General features: G+C 40.2%; 3 protein-coding genes across 4 annotated transcripts; 1 reads left to right on the forward strand and 2 right to left on the reverse strand.

The window, feature by feature from the left end:
* Positions 1–828: 828 nt before the first annotated feature.
* Positions 829–4,650, reverse strand: LOC120440761. Of its 2 annotated transcripts, none has more exons than XM_039613972.1 (2): positions 4,161–4,650; positions 829–3,769 (listed from the first exon to the last, which is right to left on the reverse strand). In XM_039613972.1, the coding sequence occupies exon 2, from the start codon at positions 3,417–3,419 to the stop codon at positions 2,070–2,072; it is 1,350 nt and encodes a 449-aa protein (XP_039469906.1). In that variant the 5' UTR covers positions 3,420–3,769; positions 4,161–4,650; the 3' UTR covers positions 829–2,069. The 2 variants fall into 2 exon arrangements, with proteins under 2 accessions (XP_039469906.1, XP_039469907.1); XM_039613973.1 differs by having other exon boundaries at positions 829–4,223; positions 4,426–4,446.
* Positions 4,651–16,121: 11,471 nt separating this feature from the next.
* chic2 (cysteine-rich hydrophobic domain 2) lies at positions 16,122–20,990 on the reverse strand. Its single transcript, XM_031741234.2, has 6 exons — positions 20,660–20,990; positions 19,468–19,522; positions 19,113–19,268; positions 18,897–18,953; positions 18,745–18,804; positions 16,122–17,498 (listed from the first exon to the last, which is right to left on the reverse strand). The coding sequence occupies exons 1-6, from the start codon at positions 20,791–20,793 to the stop codon at positions 17,448–17,450; spliced, it is 513 nt and encodes a 170-aa protein (XP_031597094.1). The 5' UTR covers positions 20,794–20,990; the 3' UTR covers positions 16,122–17,447.
* A 1,150-nt stretch (positions 20,991–22,140) lies between these two features.
* On the forward strand, positions 22,141–23,661 carry rhbdd2 (rhomboid domain containing 2). The gene has a single exon (XM_031741204.2). The coding sequence runs from the start codon at positions 22,427–22,429 to the stop codon at positions 23,417–23,419; it is 993 nt and encodes a 330-aa protein (XP_031597064.1). The 5' UTR covers positions 22,141–22,426; the 3' UTR covers positions 23,420–23,661.
* The last annotated feature ends 11 nt before the right edge of the window (positions 23,662–23,672 follow it).

Raw genomic sequence — 23,672 nt, forward strand, 5'->3', positions numbered from 1 at the left:
AGTCAACATGTTCCTTTCTCCAGTCACTTGGGCTGAGCCTCCGGAAAGAAGCAGCACCGAAAGCGTTTACTTTTTTTCCCTTTAGGAGCAGCAGTCAGGGTGAAAAGGGGCCTGGCAATCTTAGAACAGTCTTGTATGAAATGCTGGTAATACATTACCATGCCCAAAAATGACTTTATCCTCTTCTGAGATGGCGTGACCCCATCCTCCATCATGAGGTCACCCTCTGAAATAGCAGTGATCGCCTTAACCTTGTCAGGATCAGTCGAAACCCCTCATTCAGTCACAACATGACCCAGAAATCTCACACTCCTCCTAAACAGATGACATTTTTTAGGAGCTAGCTTCAGTCCGTGAGCACGTAGTCTGCTAAACACAATCTCTAACCTCCTGAGAGCCTCTGCTTCACTGGGTGCATAAACAAGCAAATCGTCCAAGTAGCACAGCAGGGTTAGGAAGTTCTGGTCACCAAATATGCCCATCATGAGACGCATGAAGCTTGCCGGACTGTTGCAGAGGCCTTGGGGAAGTCTGTTAAACTCGTAGAGCCCCATAGGTGTTGTAAATGCCGTTAGTTTTTTATCCTCCTCTGCCATCACAATATTGTAGAAACCAGAGGTGAGATCCATGGCACTGAAAATTGCATTACCTCCCAGGGCTGCCAGACAGTCTGACTGGTGGGGCAAAGGATGGGCATCCTTGATTGTGCGTGCATTCAACCAGCGGTAGTCACGCATATTCTGAGATCTCCATTCTTTTTCCATACCAGTACCAGTGGAGACGCCCACTCACTGTTGGATTTGCGGATCAGTTCACGCCCTCCATCTCTGTGAGCACCTGTCGCAACTTGTGATACTGCCCTGGAGGGACGCGTCGATAGGGAAGTCTGAATGGCCGGTCATCAGACAGGTGGATGCGATGGACAAAATCCTTTGCCAGCCCACAGTCTAGTTTACTCTTGGAAAAAACATCCTCATATCTGTGGATCAGTTGTAGTACCTGTGCCTTCCAGTGGTCTGAGACTTCACAAGAGTCCAGATCTAAATCTTCCAACCCCACCTTCTGCAGGCTGTCACGAAAGCTAGAACAGGAGGGAGAGCTGCTATGTGTGTCGCTACACACTGTCTGGCTCTGGACTTTAAGTGTCTCACCTGGATTTTGATCAGAGGCCACTTCAAGATCTTCAACAGCTACACAAGTGGAGGCATCTGCCACCTTAGTGTTTCGTCTCAGTGTGATAGGTTTATCACAGGTGTTCAGGATTCGAACAGGGACCCACCTATCGCCACTCATAGAAACCACAGTTCTGCAGACAATGACACCTTTCTTATGAGTCTGAGATTTTGGTGGTTCAATCAGAATGGCACTGCCCTCAGAGAGGGGTGATGATGCTGGCAGTCTGCCCCATACAAGGTGTTCTTGCTTGGGGAGTAGAGTCACTGCCTGAGCTAGTTTGACAGTGCCAATGACATCTGGCATTTTGTCACCTCTCCACCTATTAATGCCAGACAGCATATTCAGAAACTGTACTATCTCGGGTGCTTCTGCTGATTCGGGTTTACTCAGGACTTGCCAAAAATGGGGAGACAGCCTGAAGTGTCTGAGAAGGTGTTTGATGACATTTGTCCCCAAAATTAACTGATCTTTCTGACCAGGGACCACTAGAGCGGGCACTCTGAACGTGCAATCATAAACCTCCATCTCCAGCTCACATATACATTTGGGTTTAACCTGAACTCCACCACAGCCCACTAGCATAATGTCAGTGCGAATGTCGCTTAATTCCAGTGCAACCCCAGCGCTCTTTAATTCTTGCTCCGCCTCTTCGCTCAAAGTACACGCCATGGAACCTGTATCAAGAAGAGCCTGCAAAGAGACTTTATCATTCACCAATGCATTCGTGTAAAACAGGCTGTCTGCTTCATCAAGTCTTACTATGTTCTGGGAAAGTACAACAGTACCAGGTGGAGCACACTTCAGGCTTTCTTTGTATACAGTCTGTATGTCATCACTGGGATTGAGGGACTCACACTCCTCGCTCACACTGTCCCCTCTCAAGTGCAAGCATCCTAGTTTCCCTGGGGACTGCTTTGTTGAGTAATGGGCTCAGTTGCTCTGGGGCAGTCTTTTCTCTGATGCCCAACCTCCAGACAACCTAGACATCTCCTTTCTCTCATGCAGTGAGTGCGTGTAGAGTGTGAGCTATTACCACAAACCTGGCATGAAGGGAACCTGGCTGAAACTGGAGGCTGTGGTTTGATTACGGGAGGGGCAGGCTGGTTAGTGCGCTCTAGCACCCTCTCTAGCATACTGAGCACGCGGTCTAGAGCACTTGAATCTGAAGCGACAACTCCAGCGGTCTTAACCGGGTTATCTTGGGAACACTTTACTGTACCTACTTGGGCATGGTTCAGTTCAAATTCAGGTGATTCACTTGTGGTTGTTGCAGTGGCCACTAGGAGGGGATGTGGTCTGGCAGAGCTCAGACTCTTCTTTTTTACATGGCACTCTCTTTGATGTTCATCAATGGCTTCCTGAACTTCCATTACTGACCACTTACTAATGGGCTTACATTTGAAGACACAGGCGAGGCTGGGATCAGGACAGTTTCTGATAAACATCATGGCTATTTCTGCCTCCATGTTCTCCATTTTGCCTCCCTGGCGCTGTAAGTGCCTATCAGCTGCTTCAGCTGTGATATTAAGTCTCACCCAATAGTCTACTGGTGTTTCTTTTGCAACTGGTTGGGTGGCATAGAAGTCAGCCAATGGTTGACAAGAACCAGGGCTCTCACTAAAATAACGCCTGAGTATGGCATAGATGGTCTCAGGGTTGGTCACCGCACCAGAAGATGAGTTGCTTTTCAAACCCACCCTAACAATGTTTTTAGCTCTGCCGAGGAGATGGTTCAAGATTTCATCCACTTGCATGGCTCCAGACAAACCTCTCTTCTGCAAATACACTTCCATCATATCTATCCACTCATGAACAGAGTACTTATCTGCGTCATCACCTCGGTACATAGGTGGGTCTTTGATATCTTGCCTGACCACTAGGTTCATTTTGGAGAAGTCGAGAGTGGTATCAGGGCCCTTAACTTTGGGAGACTCAGTTGGAGCTGTCTGGTTTGGACCAAGCGGGACTTGACTGGATAATAACCGACTAGCGATTGATTCACCTATCTGAGTCCCCAGCTCACCAATAAGCTCACGTAGCTCCTTGTGTGTGCTGTCATCACTCAAAGCAGGGGTTGAAAACTGGCGCCCATGAGCATTATTTTGAATAATGTCATCTGATTCTGATGGCTCATCATGAGACATTATGGACCTGTCCCTAACTTCATCTGCCCCAGACAGTCTCCAACCTCTCCCAGCAACTGGTGTGAAAAGGTTAAACGAGCCTTGGCCCCTACCAGTCATGTTACTCACAGGAAATTAACAATAACTACAAAAATAATTGGAAACAGGAAAAATACGAAAGTGCTTATCACCCAGGAAAATACAACACATGTAAATGTAGCCCAGTTAAACTCTAACACATGTGTCTTGGAGAAATGTCTACTAACAAAACACTGAGGATTTTTTTCAAAAGGATCCACAAGATAATTTTGCTGATATCACAGGTGTCAGAAGTGTTCAGCTCAACCTCAGCGATCGGCAGTGGCTGATCAGATGGATCCGGGTCATGGCACCACTTTTATGTAGCAGATTTCAAACGGTTGACTGCGTTGTGACGACAGACACAGACTGGCTGGAAACTGGATTTATTTCTAAAACACAAAGTGGAGCAGCAAAATCAGTGTCACACAGCAACAGCACGCCTCTGCTCATCCCAGTGTGGAGTCCATGCAGCACTGCTTACAATATATAAAAGAAAATACAATCTATCAAAACAACGGTGTGGTTTTTCTCAACAGCCACATTTAAATCAAACGTTATAGTGGGGTAAAACAGAGACAAAGATGAAGCAAGGTGCAGTCAAAAATAAGCCACTAATAATAACTTATAATATTCAAATTCCCACTAAGATGGATCAAATACACAATACATATTCAAACAACTTTAACTTTTACCAACATGGCTGAAAATGCGATTCAGTGTGCAGCCTCAGATCATGAACTCATTATACACAGAAAACAAAAACTATACATTTAAACATACCTAAAACACAAAGTGGAGCAGCAAAATCAGTGTCACACAGCAACAGCACGCCTCTGCTCATCCCTGTTTAGCACAAGTAAGGAACACATAAACGGATGGTGTAACAGATAAAAGGCAGTTCCAATTACTATTTTCTTCGTTCAAAGTAATCAAAAACACTTTGGGAGCTTTAACCCAAAAGAACTAATACTTATTAAAGAAAAATACACCAAATTTAAGCGTATAATTTAATACAGGGAGAGGAGCTACAGAGAGTGTGCCTCACCAGTGTGGAGTCCATGCAGCACTGGCTGGGAACCCCCACACATGCAGCATGTTTACAAGTGGTGTCACACTGATTAATGCCTCACTTCAACAGTGACATGTGGAACCTTAGTTTTACAAAAATTAAATTTACACAATAAAAAAAATAAAATAAACTATATACAATACAGTTTTGAGAATGTTCACACTCAGTATACTATATCCCAGCTACACATACACTGCAGAAACAATAACTTCTTAACATCTGCGTTCAAAAAGGTTGGAGATATGATACTTTTCCATGGTGCAGCGATAAACCTGTAACTTCATGAACAACCAGAAACCAACTCTCGGCACAATGTCTCATCTAAAATAGTACCTTTTGAGTTAAAAACAGCAGCTTTTTAACGCAATCTGGTAGTGGGTGTAACACCTGGTATACTTTCATTAACTGTACTGGGATAATTACACCACTGAAAAGAGCTAATACTTACATATTCCATCATGTTGTTGGTTTCACACTTCCTTTTGCTTAGTCTCCAATGCAATGCAAACACAACTACACAGAAACAGAGTTCAGAAACAGTGATTAGAGAAGATTAGAGAAGTTTCATTAGCCCACACATATCAAATGATGCCTTCACTGCTTACCTTGTGGTAAAGTCTGCTGTTTTCCCACTCCAAAAGTTTCTCTATAGATCTTCTTGTCTGGAAAAAGATATTAGATGATACTGTTGTGAAAAAACGGTCTCATATCAACTTAGTGCACAACATTTTTTGTTGTGTTCACTGCGATGCTGCAGCAAATGTGGTAAATTCTCTGCGTAACATTTCAAACTGTGGGACGAAGTGAATGGGCATCTCACCCTTTTGCTGAGGCAGATGACGGGCCACAAACTGAAGCCCAGTGTGCAACAGCAACAAAGACAACCACACAGAAGCCACCGCACATTCACCGGGAGCGTCTTTCTCAGGCAGCTGTTCACACGATTGATACTGGCTTTGAATTCCTCTGGTGCCACCTAAGGGAAGCACACAGTATTACTTTTATCATTAAAAGTGAGTCTGTTCACATTTTTAGCACCATTAAATGTGCATCAAATATCTGTAATTTGTATGAAAAATAGGAAAGAATTAATTTAAACGCACTTAGATGTGCTACAGTTGAATCTGATGTAAACCCCATGTATTATAGTCCCTTTAAATGGGAGAGTTTGGCCAGTTTTTCACTTTAAGATAAAAGTAGATTGTAGCTCATTTTAATATGATGGAACTATTATTTTTATATTGTTAGTGGGGGAAGTAGTAAAATTTAAAATCATTGCTATAATTTTGACTCGTATTGCAAAGATAGTCCAAAGCAGCTTTTCTTCTTGTTTATTTGACATCTCTAAAACATATTTAGACACATTTATACGTGTTAGAACACAAAATAGAAAACATGGTATGTCAAAATTACCATTGAAAGTGAGATAATTATGAAATTTTGTCATAGTCTGTGTTTTAATAATTCATTATTTTCTTTGTTTTTCCTGTTCTTTCTCTGTTCACATGTTATTCTGTTTTTATTTACTTATTTTTGTTTGTTTGTTTTTATTTCTGGTCTGTCCTTTAGTTGCTGACAGTTTTATTTTAAAGGTTATTTTATCATGTGGACGTTTACTTTTATCACCCTCCTTGTTGAGTTCTTCTGTGTCTTATTATCGCTTCTTTGTTTGTTTTTCCTTCCACCTTTGTGCAAAGATTGTTGTTCACCTCTAAGATCACATTTAAGATCCTTTTATTTTACTGCCTAAGGTTTGCTATGATGTAAAGCTGTTACAAATCTTGAAAACCATGTCACTTGACACTGGGATTGAAAAGGATCTGTAGGAAGTCTGTAACATCAATGTACCTCTTAGTAAACTCAGTACACAATCTTGCAGTCCACAGTAAGTGGTTTTAAAATCAAAGGCTTTAATTTGAAAGCAACAGAATTTTTCTGCCTGACGTGCATGAATGAGCATATATGGAGAAAGGTAAACACATATCTAGTGAAGGATCTGAAGTTTTGAACTGAATCTTTGAAAACTGTATAAAACTGACAACTCCAAACAGGACAGAAATGTCTTATAGGATAAAAGTGATCAGTTAAAATAACTTTGTATTAATTTCTTGTGACCATTTTTACTCTGTGCCAGCAAAATACCAAAGATCATCTCACTCTATATGGGTCATCCAGTCTGAAATAGCGTAGACATCCACTCGTAAGAGTAATTAAGGACATGATTTTTCTACATTAACAGGTTTGTATTTGTGCCAAAACAAAACTGTCCATTGTAATACTGAATTAAATTAATGACTTCTTAAAAATTATGTGTGAAACTATGGAAAAAGCATAACAAAACAAACAAACAAACAAACAAAAATGCCTAAATGTAGCTTCTGATTTCTTCTGCTTTATTTGGATGAACGATCACTTTTATGTTGTTACTGTATGTCTTTACTGGAACAAAAGACAAGTCCAGTTCAATTACTGGATGAGTATCATTAATGCGGTGATATCTAAGCAGCATCTTAAAACTCTTTTACTTGGAGGAATAATTGGCAGCTGAAAATAGCTTCCTCCAGATGGTGGCTGGTGGTCTCTCTTAGTGATAGAGTGAGGAGCATGGCCATTTGGGAGGGACTCATAGTTTACCACTATTATGACTAAATATCAAAATAAGTCAGGTGAGGTCGTTCACCCCAGTGGTTGGATGTTTGTCGGGTCACTGGCATGAATAACATGTATCTGATAAATTCCCATATGTGCATGTAAATGGGGTGTCTTCTTCACACACAAGAACTAGTCACAGTTGCAATGCTTTTTATATTATACATGCTTCTCTTAGGCAATGTTATTAGAAAACACCACACATATATTTATTGCTATGCAGATGACACCCAGCTTTATTTATCAATGAAGCCATGTGATAAAAATCAACTAGTTAAACTACAGCCGTGTCTTAAAGACATAAAAGCCTGGATCAGCTGTAATTTTCTGCTTCTAAATTCAGACAAAATGTAGGTGATTGCACTCAGTCCTGGAAATCTGAGAAACACAGTGTCTAATCAGATACTCACTCTAGATCACACTATCTTGGTCTCCAGTAACATTGTTATCACTGAAATTAGAAACATGCGGTCTCAGAGTGATGGTGAAAAGCCAGTTTGTGTGTTTATTACTTCTAGCTTGTGAATCAGTATTATCAAGTTGCTCTAAAACCCCCTTGGAAAACCTTTGGTCAATCCAGCATGCTGTAGCAAGAATACCAGCAGGGACTAGGAAGAGAGAGAACATTTCTCCTATACTGGCTTATCTTCTTTTGCTTTCTGTTAAATTCAGAATCAAATTTAAAATCCATCTCCTCATATCTTTAAGACCTTTTCAAATAATATTAATGTAAAAATCTCTCTAATTTTATCTTCTAAAAGGATGGGCAAGTGCTTCACACGGAAAAACATGACTTTGGTTAACAACAGTCTCACTATGGGTGAGTATTACTGAGGGAACAAACATTTGGATGACCAGATTTAGACTTTGTGCCACAACACTTTCAGTATATATTGATTGGTGTGTATGTGCACATGTCCATAGTGCGCAATTACCGATTGTCTGGTGTCCTGCTGAATACGGGCTGTCCTGACTGCCTTGTTATGTACTCAAATAACACCATTGGAAGAATCGCAGTCAAAGCTCTCCAGCTCCTGAGTAAGAACAATGACACACCTAAATACTGTAATGTCAAAGTACTTAAGTATTTTTTTTTATGGTCCAACTTCATGCATTTAATTTATTAAAGCTGAAAGAGATGCTGGTGACTAATTCCCAAATTACAACAACATCAAAAACAATGATTTACAGTCGTTTCCTCTTTTCCAGGCCTTTTAATAAATAATTGTAGTTTCCAAATACTGCCATCTAGATGAGGACATCCACATAACAGTTAAAGTTAAAATTTTAAACTAAGTGAAAAAAGGAAAAGAAAATGTATGAAATGAAAAATGTGCTTTTCCCCCACATGATCTGTGCCTGCCTTTTTCTCTTAAGAAATAAAAACATGATTTTAAAACAGCATTTTGTATTTAATTATGTTTCTTTGATTAATATTCGGATTTGGTTGATGATCTGAAACGTTGAAATGTGACAAATATGCAAAAAACTTAGAAATCAGAAAGAATTTTTTACTGTACATGATTGTACTAAAATACCTTCCTTAACCACACAAAACAAAATATTGCTGCTTACAAATGGATGCTGTAATGTTTGAAAATAGGAAAATTCCCCGAGGTAATATTATTTTTGCTAACTTAAATACTTCTGTACCATCGTAGTGCCCTGACATGAGCCTGCAGCAATCCCGTGCTAACACTTTTCCTGTCTCTCAGGTAGGAGAGTTAAGGTGTCTGACAATGTGAACGTGCTTTAAGAGGAAAAGATCATAACACATGAGTAAATTACTTAGTTTTGTCACTTTAATGCACCATGTACTAAAGACCCATTTAACAAACCATGATAAAGTTTGTTCATGTTGCTCCGGTTGGGCTCAGTCTGCTGATGGTTGGACAAAGCATTATGAACACTGTAAAACTATAAAGTCCAGCTCTTGTAACTACTAATCATCTTGTTTGATCCTTTTTAGTTGCTGGATTTGGCTCCAGAAGATCGAGCCAGTAGCAGCGTGGCCTCTCTGGTTGTGGCCCTGCTTTTTCACACTTCTTTTATTGACCAGCACTCTGGGTGTGAAGTGACTTATAGTGTCTGTGTTTCTTTTCATTCCCTTTTGTTAGAGCCTCCAGCTACCAAGTCCATCCCAACATCTATTATTTTTCTTCATTGGTACTCCCAAAAGCTTGATTCTGTTCATCTGGATTTAGCGTTTTCAGTGGGAGAGACGTTTCGTCACTCATCCAAGTGACTTCTTCAGTCTCAGCTGACTGCAGGTTTGCATGAAACTAGCCCACTGAATGAACAGTGGCTGTGAGGTCAGTTCCTTGATCATTAAAAACGCTACGTCCAGATGAACAGAATCAACCTTTTGGGATTTACTTACCTGGATGACTGAGCATGCATCAAGACATTTATTGGAATTGATATGAGGACACTATTAGGCTGAAAGACAGTCTATTTTTATTTTTATTCTATTATTTTTATTCCATTTAACTTTTTATAGTATTACTTTCAGTAAAGTTTTCTTTTTATCGTTGAATCCATCTCTCTTGCCAGGATGTGTTTCCAAACCCAGGTAGCTTTTAATTTAATTTGTTACATTTACATGTCAATCTTTTTATTTCCTATGGGTGAAATTCCCTTAGGTGACATTGCCGCAACACATTTAAATAACCCCCCTGACTGTACTGCCACAGAGTAAATATTTCTGTAATGTTCTTCTAAGTAAAATTACAGCACATAAGTAAACAATTGAGCAATACGTCACCTACACTGGCCTGAGTCTTGTATGTCTAAAACACATTTAAAGTCTGAAGCCACACTATCAGCAGATGAGCCATGATGGAGTTTGTTCACGTTGCTGTAGCTGTGCTCGGTCTTCTGTCTCTTGGACACTCAGCTCCTGTGACAAGCTGTGAGAATCTACTCCAGCCTCGTGAAATGGATGAAAATGAGGTCAGACTCCCTCTTATCTCACCTTTCACTTATCACTTTCTGCACATACACACTGAGTAAAATAAGTTTTGAACATGCCACCAAAATTACATGAAATTTACACCAGATGTAGGTAACTACCCATCCAGTCCACACATACAAAGAAATCAAACCATCGATGCCCATAAATTAAGCTATGCTTAATAATAGGATGACATGAGCAAAAGTATTAAACACATGGAGAAAGGAAGGTGCAAAAAGGCATGGAAGTCATGACACCAGCTGAAATCTATCAGCAATTACAAAGCAATCCTGCCCCCTAGTGCAAATTAATGTCAGCTGGTTCTATTCTAACTGACGGCCTATAAAAAGTTGTCTCATTACCAAGGTGTCACACAAGAAACAGCTCATGATGGATAAAACCAATCCATCAGAATGCCTAAACTTGTAAGTAAATTTTATTTATATAGCACATTTCACAGCTAAAAATCACAAAGTGCTTCACAATTAAATCAAAAATACAAATAAAATAATATAAAACAGTGAAAAATTTAATTAAAAGCTTGTTTGTATAAAAATGTCTTCAGCTGCTTTTTAAAGGAGTCAGTGGAGTCTAGACAGCGTAAAGACAACGCCAGGGAATTCCACAGCCTTGGTCCCAGTGCCTGAAAAGCCCGATCCCCATGTGTTTTAAACCTAGTATGTTTCAGATCCAACATAACCAGAACGGTTATGTTGGATCTGAAGGTTCCAGTGAGCACTGTTGGGGCAGGAGAGAACATAATTTCACCATAAACCGGCCAGGACCAGCTGCTCCCCGCCAGTTTTCAGACAGTGGAGTGAAAAGAATTATCAGAAGAGTTGTCCAAAAGCAAAGGAGCACTTGCGAAGAGCTACAAAAAGACGTGGAATCAGCTCATCTGCCATGGCCTGTATGCACGCTCACCATACAAGACGCCATTGCTGAAGAAAAAGCATGCTAAAGCACGTTTAAAGTTTGCTGAACAACATTTAGACAAGAAATACTGGCAGAATATGCTTTGGTCAGTAGAGACCAAAACTGAACTGATGCCTTAATACACGCCATGTCTGGAGGTCAAAAGGCATTGCATACCACCCCAAAAACAATATACCAACAGTGAAGTCTGGAGTTGGGAACATCACAGTATGGGGCTGTTTTTCGTCATGTGGCACTGTAATGTTTCATATAAATGGAGGAAAATGAATAGAAAAATGTTCTGCTAGCATCTACCAGGATATTGAAGATTAAATGAGGACGGACCTTTCAGCAAGACGATGATCCCAAACACAAAGCCAAAGAAGCTGCTAGAATGACACAGCCAATCACCTGACCTGAATCTAATTGAAAATCTATAGATATAATTAAAGTTTAGAGTTCATAGCAGGGCTCACAGAACGTTCAGAATTTGAAGACCATTTGTGTAGAAGAATGAACCAAAATCACACCTGAGCGATGCCTGCGGCTAGGAGGCGTCTTGAAGTTGTCATTACCAACAAAAGCTTTTGCATGAAGTATTAAACACAATTTCAGTAAGCGTGTTCAATACTTTTTCCTCCTTTCATTTCTCATTATTACACATAATATCTATGGTTTGATTTCTTTGCATGTGTGGACTGGCTGGATTGTTACTGACATCTGGTGAGAATTTTATGTCAATAGCACCTTTAGAAATACATGTACTGAGAAATTTGGTGATGTTTTCAATACTTATTTTACCCCCTGTATATTATACACCATCTGTTTCAGCTGGTGGGAAAATGGACACAAATAGCAGCGAGCTTAGGCATACCTGGATTCAACATGCTGACAAAGATGCTTGGGGTGACCGCCTGGATGAACATCACTGCTGCCAACGAGGCTAATACATTCAATAATCTTCAAATTCAAAAAAATGTAATAAAAATGATAAAGCCTTGCCTGAAGTGATACTGTTTTCAAGTAATGTGAATTTAGAAATCTCTTTAATTTTATCTTTTAAAAGGAGGGGCATGTGTTCCACACTGAAAACCAACATGACTTTGGTTAACAACAGTATGGGTGAGTATTAGTGAGGGAACAAACATTCGATGACCAGATTTAGACTTTGGACCTAGCATTGCCACAACACTTTCAGTATATATCGATTGATGTGTATTTCTGTCCACAGTGCACGATTACCAATATCCTACTGTCCTGCTGAATACTGGCTGTCCTGACTGCCTTGTTATGTACTCAAATAAAACCGTTGGAAGAACCACATTTAAAGCTCTCTATCTCCTGAGTAAGAACAATGACACACCTAAATACTGTAATGTCAAAGTACGTAAGTATTTTTTTTTATGACACGCCGGCCACTAATTTCCAAAATAAAACAATGACTAATCATTGAACAGTGGTTTCCACTGTTCTATGGCTTATTAAATCGGAACACTGCCCTTTGAAATACCAGTTACAAATAACACTTGCCAGTTAAAGGCATATTAGGAAATGTTTTTTTTTTTTTTTTTTTTTTTAAAGAATAAAACATCTAAAAACTTGCAGTGCTGTGAAAATGTATTTGCACCCTTCCTGGTTTCTCTCTATTTTATATATTAGTCACACTTAGATATTTCAGATCATCAAATACATTTTTAGATTAGACAAAGATAACCCAAGCAAATAGAAAACACAGTTCTTAAAGGAATATTTCATTTACATGGCACTGTGTGAAAAGGTAATTGTCCCTAAACCTAATAACTGGTTAGCAAGAACTGAAATCAAGCGTTTGCAATGATTGGCAATGAGTCTTTCACATCACTGTGGAGGAATTTTTCAAAACTCTACTATGTAGAATTCCTTCAATTCAGTCGCACTGGACTGGATTTTCAAGCATGAATGGATTTTAAAAGCCATTCAGAGGTGGCCTTGCTCATGTGCTCATGGCCACAAATTCTCCTTCAATATCATGGTTCCTTCTATCTACTTTTTCTGTCTCCCAGGTAGGAGAGTTAAAGTGTCTGCTGCTGAGCTGGAAGAGTTTACAAAGCAGACAGAGTGTCTGAACCTAGAATCCCCTGCTATCATGGATTCAGAAAAAGGTATGAACCTTTATATAATATGAAAACCTAGAAACTGCAGTTGAACTGAATGTTACTTCTTCAATCTAATATTATCTTTATACTCTTTATATTTTTGTAACCGCCATGTTTGATAAGGTCATAGATTAATCAAATTTATGAATGAACTTTATTTACAAATGTCTTCTTGCAGGGTTTTGCCCAGATCCAGCGCTCGGCCCCGGAACACAGACTACTGATCTGTCCTTGAGCAGCGTAACGCCCGACGATCTCAACCTATTGGAGAAGCTTTTCACTAAGAGTGGAATGAAGACCATTTTGGACATGGTCCGAAGTAATGTGGATCTATTCAATGAAGACTGAAGTAGTCATAAATGTCACTAAGCCATTCTTCTCTGACCTCTTGGTGTTAACACATTTTCTAAATCTAAAGCTTACTTGATCTCTTTGTCTGACCACTCTCTGTAAACCCTAGAGCCATGCTATGTTAAATGTTACTCAAATCAACCGTCTTACCCATTCTGATGTTCCGATTTGAGCTTCAGCAGGTTATCTTGCGTCCTCATGCTTAAATAAACGGAGTTGTTGTCATTTGATTGGCTGATTAGAATGAAAGAGTAGGTGGACTGGTGTACCTTACAAAGATGCCTGTCAGTGCTTATTATCTAGCAAATAATAGCAGCCAAGGAAGCAGTTAATAAAAAATGAGTTGAAGAGAAGAATGTCCATACCTTTGTTTAATTAAGTTTATTCCTGTACATACATCTGCTCATGAGTCATGTATATACATTTTCTGTCTCTCAGACACACACGCACACATACGACCACTCAAGATCATATAAAAAGGACTAATATTTTGTGCAGGATTTCATCACAGTCAGATCTACATCGGAACATTTGCTTCTGCAAACATCATGCACACACACCACAAATATGCATACGGCCCTATGCCTCGCTTTACACAGAACAGTTCAAAGTATAGAAAAGTGACAGATGAACCGACAGGCAAACCAGCAGTAATCAAGTGAATTTGGGTCTTTTAACATAAAAAGGCTAAATCTGTTTTTTGTTGGTGCATGTGCTTCATTCACTTTTCTAAATAGGAAGACCACAGAAATGTTAGAAAGGTTATTCTTTTTTTTTCTCAGGGATATTTCCAAATCTTCAAATGCATCGTTTAGCAATTACTCAAAGTAACGTGTGACGTGTGTACTATATGCGACACCCTGGTGTAACAGTGAGATTTTGCTACATTTTGGGGCTTTTCAAAATCTAGTGCAATCCCCTGAGTGTGATCCATGCAATCACCAGACCTCAGTGAACAAAAACTAAGTGGCTTAGCTCAAATTCTTGACATACATAACCTCATAGTCTTCTTATGCTTTCACAAAGGTGTGCGGAGCAGGGAAAGACAATTATGCAATCTACTCAAAAAGGCCTTCTTTCTGATTTCCATCTGTTCCTCTCTTTGTCAATGATAAACATATGCAAGATATGTGATGTGCTTCATGTTGTGATCTGTGACATGGAAACATTTGTTGAAGTAACCATCATGAAGCAGGATTACAGGCTAAATAACTCACTCAGAAACAAGGCTTCATAATTAATATTTTATCACAAAGTGAACTCCTCTGGGGCTGAAAAATCCTGCTAACACTGAACTGCCACCGGCTGCAGCTCCTCATATGACCACCTGAGGCAGGCTCCAAAAGACCTTTTAACCATGTTTGCAGCACTCAAACCTTTTTGGAGTGTTTTTAAGGAATTTACGTGACAAACAATAACTGCTTATTATTTAGCAGGTATTTCTGCTAAATACGGCCTATAAATGCCCCTTGCTTGTCAGGCTAGCTGATAACTATAGATGATATAAAAGATGGACATAGCTTCCAGACCTGAAAAAAAAATGAAGCCAATGTGGAAGAGCCAAAAACCTGCACTCAGTTGTGATTTAAAAAAAAAAAGAAAAAAGAGAAGGGAGCCGGAGATCGACAGACGGATTGGTGCTGCGGTTGCAGTGATGCGGACGCTGCACCGGTCCGTCGTGGTGAAGAGGGAGCTGAGTGTAAAAGCGAAGTCTCAATTTACCGGTCGATCTACGTCCCTATCCTCACCTATGGCCACGAGCTGTGGGTAGTGACCGAAAGAACGAGATCGCGGATACAAGCGGCAGAAATGAGCTTCCTCCGAAGGGTGGCTGGCCTCTCCCTTAGAGATAGGGTGAGAAGTTCGGCCATCCGGGAGGGGCTCAGAGTAGAGCCGCTGCTCCTCCACATCGAAAGGAGCCAGTTGAGGTGGTTCGGGCATCTGACAAGGATGCCTCCTGGGTGAGGTGTTCCGGGCATGGCCCACTGGGAGGAGGCCCTGGGGCAGACCCAGGACACGCTGGAGAGATTATATCTCTCAGCTGGCCTGGGAACGCCTTGGTGTTCCCCCGGATAAGCTGGAGGAGGTGGCTGGGGAGAGGGAGGTCTGGGCTTCTCTGCTTAGGCTGCTGCCCCCGCGACCCGGCCTCAGATAAAGCGGATGAAGATGGATGGATGGATGGAAGAAAAAAAGAGTTCAGGTCCTATAGAAGTCTTTTGAAAAAACGCAATCTAATCAGACCTGTATACACACTTTACTACTTAATTTCTTATTCACTCACTTTAAATCATGCTGAATACAATACGGAGTGCATTTTGTTACTACCCTTTGAGGTCCGTTACTGGTGTTCACTAACTTCTGCTGGAAAGAGCGACATGTTTACATGTTAGCAGACTGTGTACAGTCTGAACTTTTTCTCTGAAAACAACTGGTTCAAACCAGACTGACAAGGAACGGTGACAGTGAACCAAAGCAGTAATGCTTTCAGGACAGAAAACCACAACAACTCACTGGAAGACAAAACGCCTCATAGAACAGAGTAGGGCTGATAACGTCTTTACACATATTAGACCTGCTTCATCTCCTTGTTGAGATTCTCCATACTATATTGAACGCCCAAATCCTGCTTCATGACACAGATCACTTGTACCACATAACACCTCACAAAGTGGAACTCTTATTCTTTATGTTCATCTCGAGTAAGTTTACATCTAAGACAGAATATCTGCCTTGTACACATCCACATCCTTTAGACACGAGTAAGCCAAGGTCAGCAGATAATCAACACCTTTACTTGGCCTCTCTTATGTACAAAGCGATTGTGTGCTTTAGTCACGACACAAGACCCCAGAGAGAAATAAAACAACCAAGGCATTCCTTTGCAGTTACACAAAAGATGCTTATTTCACCAATGCACGCTCACATTTTTAAATTACTTAAACAAAAGATTGAAGTATTTTTTTTTTCCATTACCAAAGAAGAGTATCCTGTGTTTGATTTGTCCAATTTTGGTTATTTTTTTGCTTATGTTTGACACACATACAAAAGTTTTGCAAACATTGTCCGTCTTTTCTTTCAACAAAACAGAAAACAAACCTTCAAATGCTAAAAACAAAGAAAACAAGAAAACAAAACAAGCTTTTCTTCAACACCGGTGGCCGTCTCTTCAAGAGTCAGCCCACCACATGGACACACGTTTAAAACAAACTGTTCCACGTAATCTGTGTAGCATAAAGACCCATTCATACAGTACAGTCAGAGTGTGTGATTGTCACTGGGTTAGGTTGATGCACAGTGAAGTGACGTGAAAAGAGGCCAGAGGACGCCTGGTATTTGAATAGTGACATTGAGTTCAGCTGTTTTTGCCACTGGCCCAACATGTTCCCGCAGGACCCCCACGTTCCGCTACAGCGTTGATTTGGATGAAGGCTCTATTGAAGTTCAGTGTTGCGTTGCTTCCTCTGCCTTTAACAAATCGAAAGCACCAAACCAACTGTTACAAATGCACTGGCGTGTATTTTTTGCAGGGGAAGTTGGTGGTGTAACATATGAAAGTGTTTTATTGATTGTTTTTTTTTTAATCATGGTCTGTCTGTGCCATGTGCTTCGGTTAGGGAACATAAAAGTGACACATTTCCAATCGTAGCTCCCAGAACTCAATTTGAGAGTCTAGTCTCCAGGTATAGTTCCAAAGACCAATAAAATTGCCCACGGCTGGTTCTCCCCTCACATCCCATAGGCTGATATAAGTTTGCCCAGCTGGCCAAGGTTCAGTGGTAATGTCACTCCCAAAAAAAAAGTATGGGGCTGCTGGATTTGTAAACAAGGCTGGAGATTTGTTATAGGGAATGGGTCCAAGAGAAAACAGGGAGAATAAATGTAAACACAAATGCTGGAGTATTTAAGGAAGTGTAATTATTTGGGAACTTTACAGCCATCATGATTCTGTGACAGCGGCGGGCAGCAGAGGAAGTTTCAGATCAGCTGTAGTCAGGCTAGTCCGGTCTGAAGATCGGGACCTTAGGTAGGAATTCTATTAGGATTACCTGCAGGGGATAGAACAAAAGGCTCTCAGTAGTGAGTCAGGGATGTTTCAACAAGATTTAAGCCCTTTTTTCCCCCCCAATTAGTACCTCCTTGGATCGACTTGACGCGTACCTGCTGCTCTGTCTGTGGCTTTTCGTTAGACACGGGCACCACGGTGTTGTTTCTGTGTAACAGGTACTTTAAAAAGTACCCGGTAACAGGTACTATCATCTAATGAAAACCCCTAATAACCATGTCAGGCTGTGCTGAGCCGACCCAGTAGGTACTGATGGAAAAGAGCTATTAGTGGAAAAAAACAAACCCTCACTTCACGTGGAGAAGTTTGGCCACAGCGTTTATATCAAAACAGCCATCGTCTCACGTCTAACTGGGTCACAGATGCAAACCTGTGCAAGCCTATTTGTTTACTTCTGAGTACCAACTTAACTAAGCAGACCGTGCTAAAGTTACTTTTTCTGAAATACAAAAAAACCAAGCAGGCTACCCATGGCTATACGCAAAGCTATGAAAAAGAGGAACTGGCTGATGGATAAATGGCTATTGTGTTAGCATTACGAGGAAGCCAGATATATTAACAGATAACGACCACAGAATATTACATTTTGTGTATCTTTACAAGAATCAATATGCTGCGTTTATATTTAGAAGTGCACGTCAGCCTCTTCTAAACACAATTAAACTGGCACAGAATCGGATGAAGGAGCTGAAAGCCGGCTGGATAAACAACATCTGTATATAGAAGTCCAGACACCACGACACAAAATTGATAATGTCAGTAATAAGAAATGCTAATACTAGTAGGTTAAACTAATATGTAATATTTTATTAATGGACAACACAAGACAAGGTGGTCCAGGGCTGTGGATTGCAGGAGCCCTATTTACTCAACAACTAAATGTACTCAATTACAAAGTTTTTTTTACCCCTTTGTTTTGGACTAACTGAGCCACAATGTGCTACAGTAATCAATCAAAGACATGCAAGCATACACTGCAGATACAATAACTTCTTAACATCTGCGTTCAAAAAGGTTGGAGATATGATACTTTTCCATGGTGCAGCGATAAACCTGTAACTTCATGAACAACCAGAAACCAACTCTCGGCACAATGTCTCATCTAAAATAGTACCTTTTGAGTTAAAAACAGCAGCTTTTTAACGCAATCTGGTAGTGGGTGTAACACCTGGTATACTTTCATTAACTGTACTGGGATAATTACACCACTGAAAAGAGCTAATACTTACATATTCCATCATGTTGTTGGTTTCACACTTCCTTTTGCTTAGTCTCCAATGCAAACACAACTACACAGAAACAGAGTTCAGAAACAGTGATTAGAGAAGATTAGAGAAGTTTCATTAGCCCACACATATCAAATGATGCCTTCACTGCTTACCTTGTGGTAAAGTCTGCTGTTTTCCCACTCCAAAAGTTTCTCTATAGATCTTCTTGTCTGGAAAAAGATATTAGATGATACTGTTGTGAAAAAACGGTCTCATATTAACTTAGTGCACAACATTTTTTGTTGTGTTCACTGTGATGCTGCAGCAAATGTGGTAAATTCTCTGTATAACATTTTCAAACTGTGGGACGAAGTGAATGGGCATCTCACCCTTTTGCTGAGGCAGATGACGGGCCACAAACTGAAGCCCAGTGTGCAACAGCAACAAAGACAACCACACAGAAGCCACCGCACATTCACCGGGAGTGTCTTTCTCAGGCAGCTGTTCACACGATTGATACTGGCTTTGAATTCCTCTGGTGCCACCTAAGGGAAGCACACAGTATAACTTTTATTATTAAAAGTGAGTGTATTCACATTTTTAGCACCATTAAATATGCATCAAATATCTGTAATTTGTATGGGAAAAAAACGGAAAGAAATTAATTTAAATGACGCACTACATGTTGATTCTGATCTGAATCACATGGTCATGGTTTGCTTTCAATAAAAACAACACACTCACCTTTCCTGTAAGTGCTGAAGGAAATTCTGACTCGAATTTGTTACTGAGTCCAAACCTGAAAGTAGATAAAAAATTACATTTTTACTTACAACATTAAAGATGAAACTATATCAGACATGAACCACTATTAGAGATTTAATATACTTTTAGTGCAGACATTAAAAAAAACATCACAACAGCTTTCTGAGATCCATAACAAAGAGAAGCTATTTACTTTACCAGAACAAAAATAATTATTTTATAATTCATCTAAAACATTCAAAGATAATACATAATACACAGTTCAAACATCCCATACATCAGTGTACTATCACACAGACCTGCTTATTTAGCTTCTGTCACTGTTTATTTTGAATTACACAGACAAATCTAATGTTCAACGTTAAGAGCAGTGTAGTGTCAAACACTGTGAGAATGAATGTGAGGCACTGTAAAATTAAAGAAACAGTACCAGTAGGCTAAACTCCCCAAAACGGTAAGGACACAGATTTAGGTTTGGAAGTAACTCAACTGTAAGCTCATTTCCACCCAAACAAAAACCCAACTTTTAAATCCACAAATGTAAATTGGCTGAAAGGCGGGGGTACATTTATCCATTCAAGGCACAAAATTTTAACAAACTGCAACCTTTATCCCTTTCCCGTCTTTATTCTTAGTAGTAGTAGTAGGCTTGATATTCTTCCTTTTTTTAGAAGAGATAAGGTAAGATAAACGGAAAAAACAAGTAAAGCGTATATTTGTTTGGAAAAGCTCTACTCTTAGTACAGTCAACTACTTAAGAATACAATTTCTTTACTCAAGAATGGAAGGTTAATTATTACTAGCTTTAACTGTGAGAATACCCATTTACTGACACAGTACTGTCTTGAGTTGTAATGGTCGGTATAAGTACAAACTTCCAGAGCTGTTTAACTCCAGAAAAATGAAATCAGTGATGGGAACACGTTGACAACAGCTACAATAAAAAAAAAATCTCAAGAAAGGGCAAATGTGTCTGAGGCTAAACCCGATCATTCACTCCTCGGTTAGTTAGCTTGCTGCTAAGTTAGAAGCTAACTGGCTAGGCTAGGCCAAACAGCGGCAGCTAACGCAGCTAGCCACCAGTTACCCACGGAAAGCTGTGTTAGCCGCCGCATTTTACAGTAACGTTAAACTGTTTTGTAGACCCCCGTGAGCTCTGTCAGTTCCTTACACAGTTACGTGGCCGGACCCTCGCACCACTACCGGGTCCGGAGCATACTTAAGGAGCTGTTCTTCCGCGGCCCTGTCCTCGTCCTCCTCTTCCTCCTCCTCCTCTTCGTAGATCTCATCAAAGTCCTCCATCATCGCACGACTCGGCCTCGCGCTTCCCGGGAAAGACACCGGGAGAGACACGATGCCGACAAACAGCGAAACCTTACAGAGAAATGGGACAAAAAGTATCGGGAAGACGGCCACAAAAATATCGAGCAGTCCCGGAGACGATACAGTTTCACATCGTTCTGAGAGCTCTGAAACAAAACATCAACATCCGCCGCAGTAACCGTACGACACCGGAAGGGGGACAGACTTCTTTTCAGATTTTTTTTTTAACAAGTGGATTCATAAAACAAGGCTTTGGTGTCGCGTGTAATTCTTATATGTACTTTATTTTTTAAAATAAAATAAAATATGATAGCAATTTGTTTGGATGCACTTTTCATAGAGGTGTAATTAAGGAATGTACAGATGTACAGAATAACACCAAGAACAGCACAATTCACAGTTAAACAATATAATATAACAATATATAAAATATGTAAAACTAATTCGAGAAATATTTTTAAACAAGAATTCAGTTACAGCTCTCTGCAATGTTTGAGACTGGACTAACACAGGAAGATGGATGTCTATAAAAATCCCAGGTCATTCCACAGATAGATGTTTTTGAAGGCATCTATCTGTGGAATGACATTTACTGCTGTCTAGTGATGCTGGTATTCCACAGCACATTTTATTAAAAAACATTTAAAAAGCGTTATCACAATTTGACGCATTAATGCGTGTGAGAGGTTCAAATTGCAAAAAAAATATTTAAGTCTCACTTGCTCAGTAAAACAAAGGGAGCATTGAAGTATTGCATTAAGTTTCCTTCATGCTCTTCGAACTGAGTTATTATTATTTATAGTTTTCGTAATTATTGACTGTAGCATTTAATCACTGACAGTTTTATGTCATTTTTAAAACCTTTATAAACTATTGAGCTTTTCAGTCGCTGTTTCAGAGTCTAATATGGTGTCTTGATGCATGCTCAATCTCCCAACTATTTACGAGTCTAACATGTTGTTATATGAAGATCACTGAAGTATCTTAAACCTGTACAAATAGTTGTGGTGAAGAAAAAAGTGCATCTCTCCACTTTGAGGAGAAGGCGCAGATGTGTGAATGATAGCTAAAAATAAAATGAAGAGGGTGGGCAGTTAAAACCGGAAGCTGAGTAAAGTGTTTTTCAAAATATGACTTGAATGTCGTTGGTTAATCTTAGAACAGGTCTTCATGTCATTCCCACAGCATATGGATAAGCAAGTTTTACCTTTTTGAAACCTTTAAAGTTTTTATGTGTGGTCTGTTTTATTTGCCACATAATTAAATACACGTTTTTACTAAAATAAATTAGCGGGAAACTTATTTTGACAGGTTTACCGAGAAGTTATCTTATTACCCATGCTAGCCTTCCTGATTCATACCTAGCTAGATGTTTGTACAGTAAGTTAATTTGGTGTGCTTTTTATCGAAATATTGCATCACAGACTGCACGCTGTTTTTATCCATCAAACTTGGAAACATCCTGAGAAGGTTACAGCAGCCTTTGCCTCGAAACATCCCGGAAATGGCACTTCTTCCTCTGTAGGAAGTGAAGACATCGATGAAGCAGTTCGGCAAGTCTTGCTCAACTTCTATTTAGCTCATTAATCGTGGATATCCTGAGTTGGATGGTAAAATGGCTCTCACTGAGCATATTAAGATGATCTGCAAAATTATCAAAGATATTGTTCCTGCTTTCACCAGCGGGATTGTCACACTGAGCATCATATCGTGTGTTTTATTTGCAATCCAAACATATTTGAGCTTAAAACAAGGCATCTTCAGCATCGGCGCAAGTGTTTTTCAAAACGGACACCTATACTGCATCCTGATGTTTCCCTTTTACCACCAAACCTTTGCTCAGCTCCTTCTGAACATCACAACTTTGGTGTTTCTCAGCGGGAGCTTGGAGAAAGGTGTGGGGACAGTCCGTTTCCTCTTTCTGTTCCTCCTGCTGTCCTCGATCATAGGCTTGTTTTACAGCTTCATGGATCTCCTGCAGGAGGACGGCTTCCAGGGTCACACCGAAGGTTTGGTTCCCGTCACTCTGGCCTCTGTGGCTATAACTACCATGCACACAAAGATGACTAAAGCCTTTCTTTGTGGAGTGAGTTTTCCCACTATGGCCCTTCCCTGGGTGTTCCTTGTTATCACCACTGCTCTGGTCCCTCACTGTGTGCTGCCCTGTAATGTGATTGCCATCCTGGTTGGGGTGATGTACGGTAAAGGATGGGTCTCTTTTCTGGACATGTCTGAGGCCAAGGCTGGAGTTCTGGAGAAGTTGTTGCCTTTCAGGCTGTTCAGGAGCATCAGCGGTGATATGTTCATCCCAGCTTCCTCCGAGGACAGGAAGAAGACCCTGCTTCCACAGATCAATCCCACTCCTGGATCTTACCCAGTGCAGGCTTATGCTCCATTACCCACTGCCAACACTGCTGCCATGACTTATGAAGGCTGGCCACACCAGGCGAGTCCCACACCACCTCTCAGTCTTCATGGACATGTTGCAGGACACAGCTCTGGACACTTTTCACCACAGAGTTTTGGCCACAGCTGCAACCACAGTCATAGCCATGGCCACGGTCACAGTCATAGCCATAAGAGCGGAGGATCACTGTTACAACAGTAGATGTTTTCAGATGAGTTTGCCTTGACAAGGATCCACTTATGAAGGCTTATCCTATAAAAGCTACTCAGTTTTTATCATCTATAAGCTCCTGCAGCATCTCAGCACTGATTGTCTCTCTGCCTGCTTGTATAATTAAGTGTAGTTTTTTTTTGAAAGTTTAAATATTTCTGGTGACTTTTGTAATTTTTAAAAATTCTAATTTTCTATATTTTTATTCCTACTAATTAAACATTAAATAAAAACCTTCTAATCT

The sequence above is a fragment of the Oreochromis aureus genome, linkage group 6 (assembly GCF_013358895.1).
Source record: "Oreochromis aureus strain Israel breed Guangdong linkage group 6, ZZ_aureus, whole genome shotgun sequence".
NCBI lineage: Eukaryota > Metazoa > Chordata > Actinopteri > Cichliformes > Cichlidae > Oreochromis > Oreochromis aureus.